Source organism: Anser anser (assembly GCF_964211835.1).
Source record: "Anser anser genome assembly, chromosome: 7".
Classification (NCBI taxonomy): Eukaryota; Metazoa; Chordata; class Aves; order Anseriformes; family Anatidae; genus Anser; species Anser anser.
Window position 1 is genome coordinate 38,601,317 of NC_139727.1, and position 22,816 is coordinate 38,624,132.

The following is a 22,816-nucleotide window of genomic DNA, read 5'->3' on the forward strand; positions in this document are numbered from 1 at the left end:
AGGTTTGGAGAGATTGCTAAATACTTATTCTGTGCAGGCTGAAATGGGAGTTGCTTTCTATCATACACATTGAGGTTTCTTCTTACATTAGTCAGTAAAAGAAGCATGGAAGTGTATTAAAACTTATAAGTTGTGTTTTAAAAATAAATTGATGTTTGATGATTGAATTGTACATTTGAGGGCAGTAAAAATGTGCACTTGAAAGAAAAATACATAATACCCTAAAATAATGTTTCTCAAATGTTCCTTAAAAACAGTGTTTTCATGTCACTGTCATTTCCATCAAAGAAAGGTGATCGTGCTAAAGGGGACTTGGACTGATTTATATAGCTCATCATACACTATAAAAATTTCAATTAATGTTCTTCATAGTACTTACAAGCTGCTTTTAAATTGCCTCTAAGATTGTAACAGTGAAAACCCTTGTACTCAGCATTGCAAACACTCCTCCTCTTTAATTCTTTGGAAACTAAAATCTTGAAAATATTTGTTCCCTTGTTCTGACAACACATGCGTGATTTATCCACACATGCAAGACATTCATCTTTCCCCCAGAAGAGCAAATCCTTGCTCCCTAAAAGTTGTATAGTGTGTGAGTATGAATACAAATAACTTTTTTAATCTGAAAAGGCCATTACCAAAATCAAATTTATGTCCCATGGCTTGGATTAAACTTTATTCCCATTTTATAGATGGAAAAGGTCAAGGCAATAAAAGGGGAGATGTTTGACTATACAAAGTTAGGTTTCCATCTTTAAAAAAATAATAATAAATAAATAAAAGGAAAAAAAAAAGAAAGAAAAAAGAAAACCATTTCTATCCATATCTTAAATTTGCCCTCTGTGACTTGCACTGTTCCCAGGCTCTCAATGCTTCGTCTCCATAGAGCAGCGGTTTCCTTTCCTCTCTCCCTCCTATGGGGATCCTGGGAAACAACCACATGTGTTTGGAGGGCTCCCACAGATCGCAGCTTAAACCAGTCCACCACTATTCCCTTTCTTCCTTTATAATCAACATACCAAGTCTGCAAGCAATTCTGCACTAAAACTTGCAATGAAAATGGAGGTCAATATTTTGAAATATATTTTTGTTGCAATTAAAACTTTTTATAATCAGAAACATTAAAGTAATAAATAGTACTCAGGAAAGTATGAAACATAGAGCTTTAAAATTAATTACAGGCATTTAAATTGATTTAAATTTCTCTCTATGGGATGTACTTTTATGATTTTGTTTTGTTTTGTTTTTTACATACACCACTCACTTAATTTACAGTAATTTATATGCTTCAATGTATCTCAATAGCTACTCCACTAACAAACATGACGTCTCTTGGCAATAAAAGGTTAAAATTCACTTTGCCCTCTGACTATAACAGAAATACCTTTGCAAGCTAATGACTGTAACAGGCTGGTCTGTTCCCGAATAAACATTCTAGGGATTTCCTGAGGTGTTTTGTTTTGTCTTTTTTTTTTTCTTTCAATTTTTTAATTGAGAGAATAGAATTTGGAGGGTGCAGGCAGCTTAGATGCCATTTCGGTCAAAAATGTGTATATGCTGTCTTTCTATATGCTTTTAAAGTGAAAAAAAAAAAAAAAACAAAAACAAAAAAAAAACATTTACACAGCTTCTGGATATTCATTTTATAGAAAAAAAAAAAATCTTTAAAGCTTATCCAACTCATCTCCTTCTGCCAACTTTCCTTGCCAACTCTTTCTTAGTAATGCCAGTAAATGCCAAAAAAAGTCTGGTTTAAACAATGTTTCTGTCTGTTGCAACCAAGAGAAAGGCATTTTCTGTTGGAGATACTTGATTTAGGAATCCCATTTTTTCTTCTGTTGCTGAAAATGCACCCTGACCATGCCAGTGCAGGCTGAAGGGAGGGTGCAGTATTTAAACGGTAATATTCCAGAAGTAACTTTAAGGACAAAATTACGCAGTTTCTCTTATTGGCTTTTCCCGCAACAGATTCATTTCCAGAAATTCCCTTCTCCTTTGAAAGAGGCAGATGCAGTATCTGCCAAGGAATCGGTCCTTTTTGGGGCAGGGATACTATGGCTGTTTAGATTAACACATCTCTGAGCTTTTGTCTCATTGTCACTTGCCAGGAGTTGAAGCAGACCTCCTTCAGAAGCATTTCTTTTTCAGTACAAGATGTACTTAATGCAAAAACATCTAGGGAAAGATGATGGAATGGGTGAAACTAAAGTAAATAATGTCATCTGAGAGACACCAGTGTAGGATTTCGTCCAGTATCACTGCCCGAAGGAGCCTGCCATCTCCAACACTCACACAAATGAAGTGTACCGGAAAATAGCATCCACCAGTGTGCAAAAATTAGGCATTTCTATGAAGATCTGATCCTCCCCTAGCTAGGCAGCAGCTTTGACATAAAACATTTGCTCCTGTGCTCAGTTAAGTGGACTCAGGTTATGAATATATTTCTCCCGAATATTAAAATTATATACTGGCTTCGCTTTCGAAACACAATGTGAACTACTGCCACCTCAGGAGGCAAATCACTCCAGATGGTGATGACTGGCCAGGAAGGGTTTGGCAGGTTCATCCCAATAAGACCAGTTTAGTGCAGGACTCTGAAGCATACCACAAAGGTTGTGGTCAATGGGAAGGAGAAAAAAAAAAGGAGAACAAGGAGAAAAACCCTGCCAAGGAACCACCCAGCAGCTCCTGGTGGAGGGAGATGGCCAAAGAGAAGAGGGAACAAGTTCATTCAGAAGAAGGAAAATAAAGCTGATCCTAAGGCAGAAGACACAGTAAGGGCAAAGGAATGAGGGTAGGACCTACGAGCACTTCATTTCCTGAGCATGATTCAAACTTCAGAGGAAACAACAAATAAGCATCCTGGGATTTGGGGCAGAGGATGAAAGGGCAATCTCAAAGTCAGAGCTGCAGATTTAAATGGAGCTTGATGTATTTTGGTTTGCCATGGACAACGAGCAGCAACGAGACCTCTCCACAGACTCGACGCCCCCATCAAAGTGACCATAAATATCTAGATGCTGTATCGGTGTGGGAAAACACTCCATTGCAACCAGTATCACTAGCAGACTTAGCATTACACTGACCAGAAATAACACAAGCACATCCTTGCAGGATATGGATGAGTTCAACGCCTGCAGTAAAATGCCTGCAGACTCTGGCAGCACTGCACATGCATCATACACATGGAAATGCATTACACAACCATCACCAAAAGCATTTCGTCTCCTATCTCATTAAGCTTCATCACTCCACTGTGTCTACAACGCCGTAAATTGCAATCACTTTGTTAAATTAAGCTTTGAAAGCTCAATAATACTTGAAAACTGTGTCCTTGAGGAAAAAAAGTGCACAAAAGGGACACACAATTTCCTCAAGACAGGAATTGAATGTAAAATTTCTGCTACCATGTCTAAGTGATATGGATTATTTTTACCTCATCTATATGAGCTTTTCAAAAATAATTGGCAGATTTTTTAGCAGTCATTTTATTTGTAGAAAAATAGCAACACTGAAATCCTTTTTATTGTCAAGATATTATTATTGCATTTTAAAAAGGCTTATTATCAATTCTAATTATATTTTTCTTATCAAGTTTTAAACTGCATATTACCACTATGAGTTTCTGTTAGAATTCTGAGGAATGAGAAGTATCCTTATAGAAGAGGTAAATCATCTGGGGTTCAATTTAATTACATTCAAATAGAATTACAATTCAACAACAAAACCATCAGGGTTGATGGGACAATGGGACTCGGTAGTTCTACCAGCTAAATTTACCTCTTCATCCCTAAAATATACATACACTGAGTACAATTTAATTTACTATTGCTTCCTGAGATTAGGGTCTTCATGACAGCATATGTTAATGGCTCTTAGTTACCATGGTCATCCCCTGCTTAGAGGACTTTAGTCCTTGGAAAGGGCCCTAGTCCTGCTGCTACCATGAAAAGGACTCCTGGCAGGAGGATGTACGGTGGGAGAGAGCCTGCTGTAGGGACCGCGCTGTTTTCAGCTTGACCCAAGGCAATCTCAATAAGAATTAAGAACAAGGGAGATTCTCCTTTTTCCTGTAAAAGAATGATCACATGTTCATGGCTGGAAAGTAAAGTCTTATTTTAATCCAACACTGAAATTCATACCTTACGCTCACAAGATCTGTTGCAAGAGATGTGAAATAGCCAAGTATAAGCTAAATTAATTCAATATGAAAATGCCTCAGTACAAGCACTTTACAAAATCGGCATAATGCCGCATAATTGCAAGAACTTTGTTTTCGATTTCAATACCACTTTGAAGGGCTACTATCATTAACTGGATCATTAAGATCAAAATTGTTTTTCTGTTTTCTTAGGGAATGTATGATCTGCCTGTTTGTTGTCGTATTTCTTTTTTTTTAAATACCAGCCTGAAAACTCACATTTAAGAACATCGCTTCAGCCCCATCACCTTACAGAGGAACATATGAGCGGATTCCTCGAGCCCAGATCTGAGACACTACCTCATAGCTGGTGGGTCAAAGTCAGTGAGCACAGCAAAGCACTTCTGCAGAGCCCCATCGTATACAATTGCTGGCAGAGGGAACCCGGGTGGTACGGGGAGACAGAGCTCGCCCAAGACTATTATATCACTGGTGATCTTCACTGGCCAAGTATGACAAAATTCCTCCCAACAGCTCGGCGTGATACAACCTCATGAAAGGGAAATTCGCCCTACTGAGGGCTCCAAAACACTAAGGGGGCTGGGGTATGTGTGGGGGAAGCTGGCGGAAGGTTTATATAAAGCTCTAGGTTTTCTCTTTATTGAAGCAGCAATCTCAATACTATCTGCTATTTATATTGTGCTTGAACTATCCCACAGAACTTTACAAACTTAACACACTGTATCACTTAAGCTAAAAATGAAATGGACCATTTTCTGGGATGAATCCCAATTGCTTAACACTTCCCAGTATGCCCAAGTGTTTCAGGCAGGAAATGAACACTAGTGTATCTCGTTGAAACCAGGGCACTGATTCAGTGCAGACAGAGAAAAGAATTTCGCCTACTCAATCACCAACACAAACTTTTTATTGGTGGTCCCAGCTTCAGGAATTTATCAACCCCGTAGATGCTGTGTAAGATCCAGCAAGTCCCTAGAACCAGGGTGCACCTCCCAGTGTTTTGTTTTGTTTTGTTTTCATTTCCGAAATGAAATGTTAAGATTGATCAATTGGTTGAACGTAGGTGAGGCACTGACTGAGATGTTTACTTTTGTGAAGACCTTTTCTTGCACAAGACGAGGTGATGGGGAGAGCTTGAAGCTGCTTTTTCTCACCCAGTAAAGTGGTCCAGCCCTACTAGCACAGCTGTAGAAATTCAGTGAGAACAGAGGAGGCGACACAGCCCCTTTTCCCCATGCACCCCACGCCAGACCTGTGTGGCAGAAGAGCCATTGAACAACTTTTTGACCCCATCTCAGGCTGGCTTTCCTATGGCTGCACTGTGAAAGCAGCTTCAGGACTGGGAGAACCTGGGCATTTCCTTCCCAATAGCTTTCACACAAAAATCATGCTATTCCTGAATTAAACAAGTGCAGAAGTGTTATTAAACAATAGAGCATATATTTTTTAATTAATTAGTTCTCACAGTGGCCCTACAAGGCAGGGCTATAGGTATAATAAAAAACAAAAAAATAACAGATTGTTTACCAGGCAATTAAATTAATGACTAACAGGTTACTAATTAAAGGCTCAATAAGCAGATGTCCCAGAGAACTTTATCAAGGTTTAGTGCAGTTTCACCACTGAGGCTGTCCGTGCCAAGCTGCATTCCCAGCTGATGACACAGCCATAGCAGCATGCACAGCTCTGCCTCTTATATTCGATACTCATGAGTCATAAAAATATGGAGAGGACTATAAATTCTGTTTATGCCTGTCTCTCTTAAGATATGTAAAACAACTATGTAAAAGAGCTATGAAAGCTGTCCTCTCAGCCTTCAAAGACTTGTTTAAGCAGCGCTGTATGATTCCCCTTAATACAATTGTCTGGAAGTCTAAACTTTGGTAATTATTTCAAATGAAAAAGAACAGCAGGAGGCTCTGTTGGAGGGAATATAAACAATTATCACTTGCACGAAGGCTATGCCAGTTATGAAATAAACTTGAATGGGTTTGCTCTTGAAAAGACTGTGCACTAAATTAATGATCTGACATAGAGGGCCTCTCAGCTGTACTCCTTGCATCAATCTCTGAGTTGGAGTCATGCAAGAAGATGGCGAGGTGCAGAAAAGAGGGGAAATGTCAACCAGCATGGAGATCCTGCTAAACTGGGGTCTTTCCACTGGGTGCACAAGAAACTTCCTAAGAACACTGGAGGGAGCGTGCACACATAACTCAAGATGATGGGCTGGATGATGGCAGACCGTGGCTGCTCAGCTAGTTTGCAAGAGAAATGCAGCAAGGCAAGAGCAAAGGATGGGATCAAACAGGATCATCGCTGTTTCGCAGATTCTGATGAATTCTCAAATCTCCAGGATTATTGCCGTGATTTTTTAACAAATTTAAAGTTTCTTCTTGTTCCTTCCAATGACTTTTTTGTTTCATTGGCATTAAAACCTTTGTTCAGCAGGTGTTGGATTAGGACCTTATAGGGAAGTCATGCAAAAAAAAAAAAAAAAGATGTGAAAAGAATCAGTGTAACCTCTGATATGTCTGATAAATCCAGAGAACCATAAAGATAACTAGCAACTGTCCAAGGACATGATGCTTTTACAGACAGCGGAGAATTTCACATCTAGATTCAAGTAATGAGTGTCCAAAATGACATATCGATGATCAAACTTCTGATGTTTGTTTACGAACACAATCTGTAACACGATGCTTCACAAATGAGGCAGGCAGAAAAGCCGCTTCTCTGCGAGCTCAATGGGATGCAATGCATACTAAGCAGTAAGAAATGGTAATATTCTGCCACTTTACGTGCAGAATCTTTTGGGCTGTGACAACCATACAGTTAAAAACCAGAAGAAATATGGTATAAGTATATATTTATAGATGGCCTTCATCTTTAGCTTTGAATTTCATTGCTAGAGTTTATATTCAAAGTGTAACATAACGCCAAGAAAGAATATAATGTTGCTACAAGAAAAGGAACTTTCTGTCTTTTCATCTTCCTTTTCTCCATTTTTGAAAACACTTTAAGATTTCAATCCACAAACCTGATTTAAAGCAGCCCAGCCACAGGAAGAAAACTGAGTCACTCTAGCTCAGAATCTGGCCTTGAAATCTTCAGCTTGGCGAAGCAGTTTTAGCCTTCCCTGAATCCGTTTTTCCCTCCCCCCTCTCCCCAAGGTAAAATGAATTTCTGATATAGTTGGATTTAAAAGTTGTGAGTGTTGAACACAGTTGTTCTTCAGCAGGAAACCCTCTGCAGCTCTCCCCATTCTCTGCCCACCACTGGCATCTTTCTCTCCTCTTCCTTGTCTCTAATCCCAGTAGAAACAGACCAGAAGGCGCTGGTGTGTGGAAAGCCAGCCAGCACCCACTGCCAAATAAGAGGTCTGACTGCAAGCTGGGGGAGAGGTTGCTTTTCCAATATACCCTTTGTTTATTGACATCAATGATAGTACTTTAAAAAGAGCCAGGTGAGACTCACTGTGATACGAGCAGATTAAGAGTCTAATCCATTGATAGGTACATCGTGTGCATATAGTGTCTCATTGCTAATTATTTTTAAGAAGTTGCAGACTTCTCATTTGCTCATTGTCCCCTATACGTGACCAAATTTAATACTAAAAAAAAACTATTTCTCTGCACTATTTGAAAACAACCTGGGCTGACATGTTGCAAACTTAAAGCAACCTAAAGGACTTCAGGGCTCTCCAGCTTCATACAGGGCTTTTCAGAAACCACACTCAGCTGCATGCTGCATGGCTATGAGTCCTTCAATACCTGCCCAGCTTCAGCTGCATTCAAATTGATCTTTATGGATTGCAATCATAGCCTGATTGGAGCATTCACATGTGTATGGAGCAGTCTAATATTGCACTCAGATAGACACAAAGATCAGAATTACAAAAGTATGTGCATAAGCAGTGAAAGATGCAAAGCATCACCCAGTAAGGAGAGTTGCACCTAACATGCTTGTAAGGTTTTAGAAACCTCAGAGGACTAAATCCTGCAAGAATCAACATTGTGATCATATTTGAGTCCTTGCAGGTGCCAGCAATGACATTACTGATGCTGCATGGCCACCACCAGAGAAAAGAACTGCACTTGAGTGACAGATGATACCAAACTGAGGAGAAAAGATCTGTGCTAATTTAGTATGACCTCAAGACTCTACATTCACCTGTATAATCAATTGTGTCATAAATGCACAAAAAGCCTTCAATTTCCCAGAAACTTCATGAATTTTAAGATCTAGACGGAGCGCTGGTTAGAGGAGAGAGCGCCAAGTTCCTTAACAAGATGTGGCTCCAGGAGAACGAATATCAGCTCCAGGCAATGCCACCCTGGGATGCCTCTCAGCATTACAACGATTTCACATCTGCCCTGGAAGGTCTCTGGTACTGGGCAGACACCATTTCCCCACATTTATAACCTTTTAAGTGTAGAAGTGGAGCCAAGAAACCCTTAATGCCCATGTAAAATTCTTCCTACCTAACACCTGTGTCTCAAAGAGAAGGCACGTGCTTCAAGCTCTGGTCTAAGGCGAGCACCATTACCTGACCTACAGCTCCCGTGATGCAGGGATCTGGCACACATTAACCAGTGTGTGTCCCTAACAGGGTGTGAGGATGAAAGCTGAAGCCAAACAGATGGTCCTCTAAAAATCTTCCCTAAAGTGTTCTGTGTACTAAAACATCACTTACCCAACTCTCATCAAACTTGGCTTGATTTTTAAGTCTTCAGCCAAGTTTGAAGAAAATATTCAGCTGGGAACAAGTGGGGAAAAGAGTTTTTTTTTTTTTCTTTTTTTCCTGCACTCAAATAATACAAAAATGAAAAAGAAATTGTTCAAACCTTAGAAATAAATAAGAAAACCAGAACCCAACCCTTTTGGGTTTAGACCAAGCCCGGTGAAAAGAGTTGACACCGAACGCAGAACTATGAACAGATGAAAGAGAGAAATGGGAAGGGAACTGGAAGTAGGCATTTAGCATAATGATCTATCAACACCTTCTATAATGCACACAAAGTTTCAGTGAAGACAGAAATCACATCTGCAAAGAATATGGACAGCTATTGTTTGAAAGCACACAGCGACCTTGCACAACATTCAGGGCCCTGATTGTGCAGTCACACACCCACGAACAGTTACTCATCAGTAGTCCTGACTAGCAGCAACTGGATACTCGAAATAGTAGCCACTAATTTTAGCAGCGTGTGCAGAATTAGCAACAGAATATTATATCCAGTTAACAAAGGAATGTCACTGGGCACCACTCAAGTAGTCCAACTGAAAATTATCTAAATTTTCTGACTTCAGCAAAGGATGCCAGAAGGGTTAACAACTATCAACTAGATGAACAGAGTTGTACAGTTGCAAAAACATGCATGTATTTCCATAGTACATTCTGTTAATTATGTATACTTCATTTTTTAAATGTACATTGCTATATGAAGTGTTTGCATGAACATATACATCCTTTCAAACTGGAAAGAAAAAGATGGCACTTCTGAACTAATACTACCATGCTAAAATCCTGATCTTGGCCTCTTGTAATTACAGTTTGAGAGGGGTGGGGGGAACAATAAGAAAAAAAAAAAGCAGTCTGCCCAGCAAATGATAGGTTCTCTCTTGAAACAAAGCACTACATTTATACTTAGGAAAACCCAAATTCTTCAAATATAATTTGATTACATGTCTGATTTTAAAATTGGATTTTTCCTACCATTAATTTTAACCGTCATGCTTAGATAGTACCTATATCATTACATATCATTAGATGTCCTTGAAAAAGTATAGCTTAAGTGTATTAAAATAAAACTAGGTTACAGCTAAGTAACTTTTTTCCCCCTTTTCTTTCAGTAAATGCAATTTTAATCTTGCTAGTGAACAAGACTGTGTTTGTGTGACTAGTCAGCAGGACTAGTGTCAGCAGAAACAAGACCATTTTTTTTTTTCTTCTGTTCTGCACAGTGTACTGCACAGAAGGCCCTCGAGAAGAAAGTCATTAGCTTAATAACAATTCATGACGCATTCTGAACGAGATATTCCAACAGATATTGCAGTGACTCCTGGGGTAAATAAAAGTATGGTTTTATCCTTAAGATTGGCAAAAAAGGGTATGCTACACTAAATGACTAGCATGGTTTCTAATTGTTAAGCAAGAGTATTTACAATCAGAGGATTGGAGAATAGGGTTTTCATTGCAAGGCAATTATCTATACACAAATAACTTTAATACTTTGGCATTTTTATAACCACTACATTATTTATTTTACTATATATTCTATTGCAATACCATTCCCCTGGTTACAAGTACTTTGTACTTTTTATTTTTACTGCATTAAAATTAAAATAAAATAGAGGAACACTTTGAAATGAGCTGAAGAACAATAGGTCCTACTTAACCATTGAATTCAACAGTATTTAGCTTTTATGCTTTTGATCAATATTTATGTGACAAGCTATTCATTACTCTTCTCTACCAGTTTAATGCTGTTGTTCTTCCCACAGCCTGATCTGCACTTCTGTGCATTTAATTTATAACAGTTTCCATGGAAAAGAAGTATTCAAAGAAAAAAAAGTGCTGATACAGCACGTGGATCTTTCTACCAAACCACAAATCTTTTCTAATGTTCATCTTAAACTCAAAGCAATTCTGGGAAACAAATTAATGATATAAATCATATTATCATTGCTCACATAAAGATACTCTGTTGTAACTCTTTCAGAAAGCTACAGCGAGTAGCTAGAAGAACTTTGTAAGGAGAATGCCTGTTTCTAATTAAATGATCTAAAAATAGAGTTGCACATACATCTAGGACCAAGCCATCTGTGTTATCTCTCTAAGATAAGCTATTATATATCCACAATGATATCCCTTTCATCACTGCAGATATTCAAACCAGGGACTGGCCTTTCTCTCCCATTTAGAAGGGTGAAAGCAAAATTTTCACCCAGAAAACATTTTTTGAAAGCCAGACCCATTGTCTGCAAACTCTTTTCACACCTACTTCTGTCAGTCAGCCGCACAACTCAAAGCCATGTCCCTCAGACAGTGGCAGCAGCCGAGAGGATTTCTCTGTGAAACACTTTCCCGATGCAGTAAAGAAAGTTGTTTCTAATGGGCTCTTCAGGCTGTTTTCAGGGTTGCTGTGCAAGCTGGATTTAAGTTATCATTTTAACTGTTTAAAAATTTAACTTTTCTCTTCTCACACTGACTAAAATAACAATCTATAAAGGAAGCCGGAACAACAGTGGACCTAAAAAGGTGGTTTGGAAAGGCTGGGTAAGAGATTCCCCTGACATCCTCAGTGATAATAAAAGCAACGACAACTTGTCTTCCAAGCTTGAGCAGGAGGCTCTGGAGACAGAAAGCAGACCTTTTCTCCTAAAAGCAGCCACCCATATCACCAGCCAATGGCTGAAGAAAAGAAGGAGGAAAGCTTATCAGGGTCTGTCAAGATGGGGAAACAATCTCTGTTCGGTCAAAACCAGTGGTAGATTATCCTCCCTAATTTTGGTGGCTGCTTTGTTGTTGTATTATACAATCTCAAGCAATGTATGTTAAGTTCATTAAAAATACGATTTTCCTTCCATTTCTGCAATCAGAAATAAGAATGCCATTTTACAGTATAAAAACAAACAAACAAAAAACAACAACAAAAAATATTAATTTCAAAGACCTCCTTCATTTTGTTAAGTTAGGAAAGTAAAAATTGTTGACTGCAGATCCTCTAGTAAAATACAAAAAATATGCTTGTAATAGCTATGGTGAAGTAAGCACATTAGTTTCCCCCAAAGCCTTCTAGTTGTTATACAGCTCAGAATAAAATAACAGGCAAAACAAAGACTAACCTTTGAATAAATGCTGTTTGCTGGTCTCCACTTTTCTCCATTCAAAAGGACGGGAGATGTTATCTCGTAATCTTTGGGCGGGTCCTTTGGCATCAGCTGTCTCGAGGACTCCAACTTGCTGTCCACATTCTCACCTGGAACAGGGGGAAGCACTTTGTGATTAGTAGGGAGCAGCATCTGACAACACGAACCTTGTCATTTAAGGGACCTGGCAGCCTACTTTAAAAAGCAACAATTCGGGAAAAACATTAGACATTTAAACAATGTGGGTTCACACAGTCATTGTCCAAACAGTCCAGACAGTTTTAAAACTATGTAGGTAATTCTTGTTCCATATACCTTGAGATAAGCAAAAGTTGCTATTATTTATGAAGGCATTTTCATATATTACCCTCACCTCTTTTTACTAAATAATTTTATATTGCTCTTAAGAGTCCCATTCAGAAACTATGGTGCTCGGCACTGCACAAGCACAGGACAAAGTGAGGAACAGAGATACCAGGATGCAATGACCAGGAGTTGGGTCTCAATATTTGAGTCAAAAATGTGGAGAGGTATTGGCACTGGCTATTTGAAGTGTTATGTTAATAAGGAGATTAAGGATTTTTTTTTTTCATTGAAGATGACAGCAAGAGGGAATGCATTATGTGGTCGTCATTTCAGTGTCGTCATTAAGAGAGCGAGCAAGCTGCAGGGATTTAAACGAGATAAGACTTTATCAGGTCTATTTTCCAATAATTAAGGTAAGAAATTCATTCATTATTCATTATACTCCTTTGGTCCCTTGTCCTGCATCTCTTCTCCCCATCTCTCTTCCCAGATTTAGGCACATTGGATCCAATCCAAAGCAGTGGTGGCAGAAAGGAGGACAATGTCCATGGGGTGTAACTGGAGACCTAATTCCCCTGGGATGAATGAACCCTGTCATTGCACAACACGTGCTCCAAAGGACCAATGATGATCCCAAATTTCCCTTTATGTCTTTCCCCATTTATGCAGTGGAGATGCCTGGTCCACATGCTTTGTGAATCTGTGGTAGCACAGATATAACAACCCTGCTTCAGGTTCCTGAAAGCTGCAGGCTTATCGTACGATAGATTTACCAGGCTTAATCCTAGGTATTGAACACTTTTTAACACACCATTTTACTCTGGAAATACATGGAAATATGTGGTTGCACTCCATTTGAACAAGTCTTAACTGAGTACGACAAAAGACTGAATTTTACTTATCTTAGTGGCCTCAGCATTTCTGTATGGACATGCCAGGAGGTCATGAAATATTGAGAATCCAATAACATCAAGGAAGCACACTCATATTAGAAAAAAAAAAAAAAAAGCCTGGAAGAGAATATAAACTCTCACTGAAATAATGCTCTACTCCCACACAGTCAGATTACTTCAATTCACACTACAATGTCAAAAAGCTATTTGCATGCAACATTTATCAACCGTTTCTCCTCTCACTAAACATGCTATTGGTATTATGCCTCTCTGAGCAGAGTCCTAAAAAACAACCAACCAGCCAAACAAACAAACAAAACAAAACCAAAAACCCTAGTAAAAGGCCTGGAAATGGCATTGAGGATGAATCTAGAAGAGAAAACGTGGATGGTTTCCAGGAGCCACGGGAAAGTCAGAATGCTGGTGGGGTTTGCCACACCAACCAACGTGCTGAGCCCTCTGGAGCACTCAGACCCCATGAGGATAAGAGTTGGGCCTTCAAAGGTGCTCTTAAAATGTATCCTGTATTTTCAAGCATGCTTTTAAAAATAGACTTTCCCTAAAACACCAGCAGAAGGCTAAGATTAAAAGATCAAGTGTATTGGGGAGAGGAAAGCTGCTTGCATTACGGCTCTTCCCGCAGATAAAGGGTTCTTACCCTGCCCTCAGCAGAGCCCAGGTGACAGGGGTCCAGCAGGATGCAGTGCCAGAACTGGGAAGTGATGCTCCAAACCCTGCAGATGACTGAGCTCACCCCTGCGCAGGGGTACGGGATACCTCCTCACCTGCCCTGGAGGGTTTAATTAATAACTATTGAGACTGCACAAAACCTCACTGCTCTTTATTCTGACGACGAGACATGAAGCTCCCCTCACAGAAGAGAAATTTATGAAGCATATCTCAGAGAAATGAGGAAAGTTTGGCTCTATCCCTAATTTCTTTTCCTCTTCTTGGCTCACTAGAGCAGTCTCAACTATATGAATTGAATGACTCAGGTCCTTGTATTATTTTACAGGATTTGCACTCCAAAAGCTCAGTGCAGTCTAAGTATTAAGAATCCCTACGAGCATACTTCTCCTCCCACAGACACACTGTCTGCATCACTTCCACAGCCTTACAGTGCAGATGCAGCCAGATACCAGGAGGCATCAAAGTCTTTCCTGTATTCCTCTATGTGCAAGTTGCCTTTCCTATTAATTCTGCAAAATGTTAACATTCCTACGTTGCCCAAAACAAAAGAAAAAGGGAAGGGGGAAGAGACCAGCATTTGTGCACAGACATGTTACTCCCTCCTTATATGCCATGGTCCAGAAAGTGCAACCGTGATGAAAATATCACATGAAAAGGGAATCGTATCTACACAAAGTGCAGTTCAGTATTGCCCCTCCTACTTCTATTATTCGGGATCACTTACATGACAAAGTGATGCTTGTGGTGCATAAAGAAGCAAGGTTACAATGAGCAAATTTAATCTTACACACATGCTTATTTATGGGCACACTGGAAAATGCATATTGTGTAGAAGTGTTGATAGTCTGGAGACAGACATCAAGACAGGTTTATAGGCAGCAGTAATATCTTTATTGGGAAAGATAATTTATTCAGGGGAAGCAGAACAGACAAGCTTTAGGGCTGGCAAACTCTTCTGAAGCCGTAGCATTTAGAAAATACGAGATCAATTTCTGTCTAGATGCTTTCCTTCAGCTAAACATTTTGCTGTTTATCTGGATGTTTTTATTTAAATTATTGCACGTGATAAAAATCACAGCTTCCTGCAAAGGCAGAGAAAGCACTGCGTCCGAGTGGTGTGGCCTCCTTCTGAAAAGCCCTTAAGCACATGCCCAACGTTATGCATTTGCTCAACTCCCAGATGTCCTCAGTGTGAGGACAAGTTACAGTTTCTTTTGTAAATGAAGTAGTGATTTTTTTTTTTTTAATTTAAGGTCATTATATTAACGTACTATGCATATTTCTGAAAGACTACAAAATCGAGAAACCTGTATAACAGATAGGCAAACTTTAGATCAGACTTTCAATATAAAAACAGGGGGAAGATTTAAAAAAAAAAAAGTAAATCTTTTATGTAGGATTCTGAGGTCTGATTGCAAAGCTTTGAAGAATGCCTTGCGAAAAATGGGATCACAGCTGACGATGAGTGACCCCCCCATACCTATCTGAGATGGGAAAGATGACAGTATCTAATGGGCCTCCAGACCAGCTGAAAAATAGGACACAGTCATGAGACTTATGTAGAGAAAGACTCAAAGTTAGGAAAAGGAAACAAACAAACAAAAAAAACAAAAACTTAATAGAGACAGGCTAAAAAATATATAGACCTAGAGGTTGAATTTGAAGCATGCTGGAAGTCTTGAAAAAATGGGACAAACTGGTGTGCAGTCCCAGAGCAGCCCCAAATCTGAGCTGTGGTTTGGGCTTCCAATTTGGTAGGAAGGTGGGATGGCTGCTGGAAGCCTTGGAGAGTTGAAGCAGTGCCCTTGGCCCTCGCCTCAGCCCAAGTGGGAAACACCAAAATTGTCCCAGAGAGGGACACTTCATCAGTTCCTGGATGAACAAAACACATTTCCAGTCCTCTGCTGGTTATGGGCCACCCATTGCAGAGCGTCAGGACAGCCCTCCCAGAGAGCTTCCAGGAGAAGAGTGCGATGGGATGGAAAGGAGGATGGGATGGAGGCCCATGCCTACAGAGGGTTTTGATCTCCTTGGTCACTTCACATGAGCTCCCAGTGCCACGGTTCTTCACATGCATGGATGTGCTGGTATTTCCTCTCTGCCACTCTTTGTTTCTTTTACCCATTTTCATTAAGATTTAATTGAAGCTTCAGCCATTAGAGCTGTTTGCATTACATTTATAAGGAGGCTTCTTCTCTACCGGGACTCTTGGTATTGCAGCAATATAAATAGTGTAATAAGGGAAATCAGAGAATTCAAATTTCTGTAACGTGTCATGAGAGGGGAAGAAAATCAGACCATCTGCATTATTAGAGGCTTTTATTGGACCCAGGTTTCCTATCTTTTGTGTCACATGCACCTTCTTCCTCACCTACTTATTTTTCATTTCAGTGAAATTCTGCCCGGTTCCTCCTGACGCAAGCTCGTCTCCCGCTTGTTCACATGGAAAACTTCACAGTCGGGTCTATCTGTTTTCTATTTTCAGCCTGCACTGAAGGTAATGTTTTTGATCCACATGCGGCCCACAAGGTGGTGTAGAGCCCTTTATTCTTTTTTTCAGTAATATAAAAGACACTTTGTACAAATAGCAAGATGAGTAGATGTTATCTGTCAGTGACTTTTGTGTTGCTTACGCATTTTTCATTTGCGATGTACTTCTACAACTTTTCGTCTTTGTGCAATATCATGCAAGGACTTGTTGGCCAAGCAGTTAAGAATAGTTGTCATCTTTCTCTTTGTATTTCAGTTCCCCCAAGCTCTGTGCAAAATAAACTCCACGCATGTGATGTGACATCTCTGTTTAACAGCCACTGCCTCCTGAAGAAGCCCAGACACACTTCAGATTCCCATTTACTTAAAATTAATACGCTTTTAGTCAGGCAGCACAATTTATTCATCCTTATGATAAACAAAGAGGCGAGCACTCCCCAGACCGAGTGGCTCTGGATGAGACGGGCTGGAGGGGGAGGAGAGAGCTGCCTGCCTGGAGCATGCATCCCTGCTCACGCTGCTTGTGCATGGCATGGCGTGGTAAAAAGCAGCCAGCTGGGGGGCGGCTGGTGCACACCACCCATCTCTTAACCTACAGCTTTATGATAAACCCAGCCCATGGCTCTGTGCTTCCTTCCTGCAGCCCCTGCACCCATCAGAGTCGTCGCCCACTCCCCAGTGCTGCAGGATGCCTGGCCACAGCCCCAACTGCAGCCCCCCAAGCACTGCACACTGCCACCAGCCAAGATAAAGGACAATAAGAAAGCTAAATTAAATTATCCTCGTGTTGCCTTCCATATTACAAATGGGCTTAGATTTGGAAGTTGCAGCCTATCTACTTTTTCTCTGCAACAAAGCAGCTAATCACCGGAATAATCTCAGGGTAGGAAAGAGTAATAGACTTGAGCAACCTTTCAGCAAACTGAGAGCAGCTAATGGCATTGCTCTGTATCACAGGCTTTGGCAATGTCATGGAAGACAGAAATGGCATCCTTTATCCATTTCCCTCCTCATTTTCTCCAGCTTCCTCAGCTTAGCTTGCTGCCAGTGGGACCCATGATTTAGATGGGGCATTTCTGGCTATGGACGAAGGGGCTGGACCAATGGCTGCCTCCAGCACCCGCCCAACCACTGGCAATCAGCCTTGTCACGTCTTATTTGGGACAGCCCTGTTATCACCTCCAGACTCAAAATACAATTATTTAATCCATAATTACCAAGCTCACACACTGAGAATAGAGGACCAAGCATTTGCCCTTCCAAATGGGTATTAACTTAGGAAAACTAAGAAGCGGGTGAAACTGTCAGGGTGTAGGGATTACCCACCAAGTACAACTCGACAACCAGCCTGGCAAAGGAAGGTTTCTACCAGCTTCACGAAGACGATGCATTAGGATCAGTCAGTATTTCCATCAGCAAACTTTACTCAATGTCCTCAAGCACCCTCACACCTAATGCTCCAAGTTAGGAGACGATGTCTGCACAGAAAAGGGCAGGAATAGCACAAAAGAATCCAGTAACATGAAGGCTGGAGCAAAGTGTTGACAAATGAAACAAGAAGGACCTGTACATGATATTCAATATAGGAACCATCCAGTACTGGTATCATATGAAGCAAATACAGCCCTGGAACAATGCATCAGAAGAGGTGTTTCCAGTGAATACCAGACACTGAAGTTACCGGTACAAGCACATCTGGAATAGCGTGGGCATTTCTTATCACCTGTGTTCACAAAGGATGAATTCAGCCTGAAACTGATGGATTGGAAAGGCTGCCAGGGCGATCAGGGAAGTGGAGAAGACTGAATTGCACGAGGATAACTAAAAGAATTAATTGCATAACCTAGAAAAGCAAAGGTGACAGGGCCCATGGTTGTCCTTTAGCTTCATGTACCTCTTCTTGGTGTTTACGTCACCAGTGATGATGTATTTATAAATGGCAAGAGTATAAAGTGGCCATACACAAAATTAGATTGCAATATAAAGCTTCTGAGCAAATAAGACCACATCCAGCTCTTCTGAATCAAGAAAAAAACAAACAACAACAACAAAAAACTTGCTTTAACTGGAAATTATTAGTATTAGGACTCAGATTATATTACACACACACAAACAAGAAAATAAAATTAAATATATCTCAACTATCTGCCCAGGGCATGGGGGGGTGTGCTTCCTGTTCTCTATTTCACTACATCTTCCAGCAAAAGCAAAAACATTACCCAAGCCGTACATTATCCAGGCACAGATCGCAAGTTTTGCTGATGCCATCTTCAGGAATGGTGCTCTCTTTCAGATAGGAATAATAATAAATTGTCACTCATAATAATTCAGATTATATTACTATGTAGTAATAAATATTAAAATGCTGAAAAATAAAACTATCCAAGAATTCCAGTGCACAGTGGTTAAAGAAAGCAAGCCTTGTAACTTGCATAGGATACAATAAGGAGTAGCTTGCGTTACCGTCAACCATCTGTCCTTCTCAAATTTTACACTAAGCACCAACAGGAAAACACAGCCATCCTCCCAAAAAAGGAACAAAAATCAGAAGCCCCACCAGCCTGATTTCACCCCATTACCCTGCTAACAGCACTTACTCGGCTTTAAAAGAGTACACGGTGTGCCAGACCCTGCCCTCGTCTGTGTGTGAGCACAAAAGGCTGAGCAAGGTTTGACTGCGCATAAAATAAAAATCTTATCTCTTGCAGTAAAGTTTTTATTAGTTCTGAACCATAAATTACCTTTTAAACTAACCTTTGCACATCCGAGCAATACATTGATTCTCCCCACAAAATCTAGTTAAATTAGTTCTTTCATGGCCTGCCTTGAAAAATAATTATTAGAAAAAGCCAGCTAATGGTACCCAAAGTTTTCCTGCTCTCACTCCTTCCCCCTTCCCACACCCAAGACCTCAGGCATTTAAACACAAGTAACTTTCAAAAAACATTCCACGGATCTTCTCGGGCATGAATCTTGCCTTTTCTTCACATTGCAAAATTACTTCTCATGTACCAGACTCTTAGAACATCAAAAGTCAGCACAGGTCTTTGCTGAACCTGAGCACAGAAAACAGCAAGATGACTCCACGCATTTCTGAGTTTAATTTTCTGCTCTTCCTGTATCTAATGAAAAAGGATCCTCTCTCCAGCCTGACAAGTTTGTCGACTTCAAGCTAATCTGGGTGTGATTTTGCAGCATGTCCACTTGATCTTTCACACTAAGCAGCTTCACAAGAACTGACTGCTCAGATGAGAAATCGGAGTTTGAGACACTGATTCCCTTTAACTAAACAGCCTTAAAAACATGCTTTTTAATATTTCAGTTTTATAATTCTAAGGACTGTCTCCTGTCATCACTTGTTCTTGCAGGAGTTATTCCCTTCCTAAATCCAGTTCTGCAGAGGAAATAATCTGCAACAGGAACCAGCCCTCCCCCCCCGACATCCCATAAACTCTGGCGAAATCACGTGTGCAGCATTTCAACGTGGACACGGGAGTGAAAGCTGCAAATTGAAGGTAACTCGCTGTTCTTCGCCAGCAAGGGCTGCTGTGGTCAGTGTCACTGCGCGACCAGCTGGACAAACCGGTGACACATTTCAAGGCGAAAAATAGAGAGACGGGGAAAAGAAAAAAAAAAGAAAGAAAAAGAATATGTTCATTGTGAAACATACCCCCTAAGCAGTTGGATCATCTTAATCTTCAAGCTTCTGTAATACAACTGTTGGAAGGCTCTAAGTCTGTGCACAATAAAGTGCTTTATTCAGGGAACCATATGACTCCATCAGTCATTCAAGCACATGTTTGGCACAGATTGAAAGTGAAAAGCATAGCTAAGTCAAATATTTCAAAACTGAACTTGTCTTTCTAACACACATGGTTTATATATTGGTGTAATATCTATATAACTTTTCAGTTCTCATATACAGTAATGTCATGGCTAAACTACAAAACGATGTCTGCTGCACTCGGCAGCGTTGCACTTCTTTGGAGTTAACACATGTCAAAAAGCCGTTTGCTAGAAAATTAAAAGGGAACTATCACACTTGACAGATCCTCAAGAAAACCTTAAAAATAGCTTTTGTTCTTTCTAATTCTTGAATATCTACCCCTCAAATTAGGATGCTGCACCACTCTCCGCTGGAGAGCTGTGCTGTAACAAAGCCAGGACAGCCAGTTCCTTCCCTGTCATGCGCCCGAGATCGGTCTTCTCCTCTGTTTGCAGATGAAATATTGCTCATCATACAGAGTTACCCCTGCTGATGCAAATGCGATTAAAGCAATCTTGGGAGAGCACAGTGTGATTAAAGCATAAGTAATGCGAGAAGGATTTGGGCTCTCATTATACAAAATACATATTGAAATGCACTCAAGGAAAGAAGCCAGTGTATCTCAATATCCTCCCTGTTCTCCAGAACAAAATGTGACAAGTGGAGTTTGGAGAACATTTGCCACCGACTGCAGGAGGGGGCAGGGAGGCTGCAGGACATTTCAGATGGTGAAAACCAAGCTTTATTACCGGGTATAGAATATAGACATATACTATATTTAGGAAACAGCTGTCCAGCCTCATTTGCGATGTTGTTGTGTTTGACTGAGGAATTACTATTCAGGACCAGTCCAAAGACAGAGCTGCTTTTTTTCTTCTAGAAGAGAACATTTTGAAATTTGGGAAATTAAAACCAGAGCAGCACTGAACTGGAGGGCACGCCAGGTGACGGGTGGGTACCCCGAGGTTCCCCTCTGGAAGAGCTGAGTGCTTGATGTCTGCAGGAAAGGGCAAATTATAAATGCAAGATTCAAACCCAAAGCAGCTTTAAAAAAGAAGCAACACAACGGCTTTGGAGAACCTTTGTCCTCTTACTGGAAACCTTATCTTAAGCTTGCTTTGTTTCCAAGTCCTGATGCACACCATATAAAATGGCCTGGCCGTTCTGTTTCATGAAAACAAACAGAAAAGCACAAACAAGAGGTAAAAAAGTATCGAGGGTTGCACACTACCTTTCACACAGGCATTTCCAGGATGCCATAATGAAGGATGTCCTATCTTAACTCAGCATCAGCCCAGCACAGGCGCTACTGGGGCACATCTGCTTCTTCCTAAACCGCTGCTCCCTCCCAGAGGAGGATCCCAGTCCCAGAGATCCCCATTCAGATTATAAACTCAGCCTCACACCCTTCAGCATCAGAGAGGCAGCACCTAACAAAAACACTTATTTGGGTGGAGAAATAATAACGTGTGCTTTACAAGAACAGACACAACCGCACCACAGAGCTCCAACGTCAAAGAAAAAAAGTAGAGAAAGTGAACATTTCACTTTTCAGTGATGAGTCCACATAATTAAAAGAATACCCAGATCCAGCATTCCTCTCCAGCTGCTGCTCTCCAAAGAGATTCTACTTTCCACTGAATAAAGTTCAAAATTACTCCCCAAAATACAATTTCCTCTCGGTCTTTTAAAAGGTACTGGACAATCCTTTTTTTTCCCCAATGATTTAATAGCCTCCATCACTGAATACAAGGAATCCTTAGTGTAACCGTATTGAGGGAAGTTCTATCCTGTATACAATATACAATCACCAGTGAATAAAATTATTGAGTGGGAGTTTGAATTGTCCTCGTCACATGCACACAAATCATTCATTCAGATGTTCTCTGGGAAATCACACTGAAAGCAGAGCAAACCCAGCTGAAGCACATTTCAGTATTAATTTAGGTGAATGTTCTTGGGAAACCATATGTGGTTCTTTCCCAATCCTAGCAAATGAGCTACTGAGCTGAGGAGTTAATATCCATCACGCGTTTTTGTTTGTAAGTTTTTGTTTGTTTGTTTGCTACCTACATTATACAATGGAACAATGAACAATTAAGTGTGCCCATGCTAACATAAGCTATTACCAAATTTTGTCATTCATCTTCCAAAAAAACAGGAAGAGCCATGAAAACTCAGGGTTACTTGATGTTCTTGAAGCCACCTAACCTGCTCAGGTTTACATGTGCAACCTTACAACAAATGTTGCCATAAGCACCGCATTGGTCCATAATTCTTGACTTTCACAGCTTCTTCATGAGATGAGACAGGAGTATGAGACATTTATTCTTATTGTTTCCTTGGGGTGGGAAGAATATCCAGGATATCTTCCCATGTCACCAACAGGGCTTTGTTCATCTGACCTACACATCCTCGGATCCGTTCAGACAGATCCCAAATGAATAGCACAGAAAGTTGTGTTAACACCAGGTTGTACAAAGGAGCCACATCCATGGAGGTGAGACAAGTTATCACGACTAAAGATCAGACTCACAGACAAGTCTTTAAATATATCACTATTTTGTATAATGCAAAATAGACAAGCTCCTACTTTCCAAAGGGTAAAGAGTTCTGCAATGACAATGCACTTTCCCC

General features: G+C 40.3%; 1 protein-coding gene across 3 annotated transcripts in view; it reads right to left on the reverse strand.

Moving 5' to 3' along the window:
- Positions 1-22,816, reverse strand: part of ADAM12 (ADAM metallopeptidase domain 12) — a 182,688-nt gene that overhangs the window by 153,798 nt on the left and 6,074 nt on the right. For all 3 annotated transcript variants that reach the window (XM_083844605.1, XM_083844607.1, XM_083844606.1), the window contains exon 2: positions 12,011-12,144. In XM_083844605.1, coding sequence (XP_083700731.1) covers positions 12,011-12,144 — 134 coding nt within the window. The remainder of the gene's footprint in view (positions 1-12,010; positions 12,145-22,816) is intronic.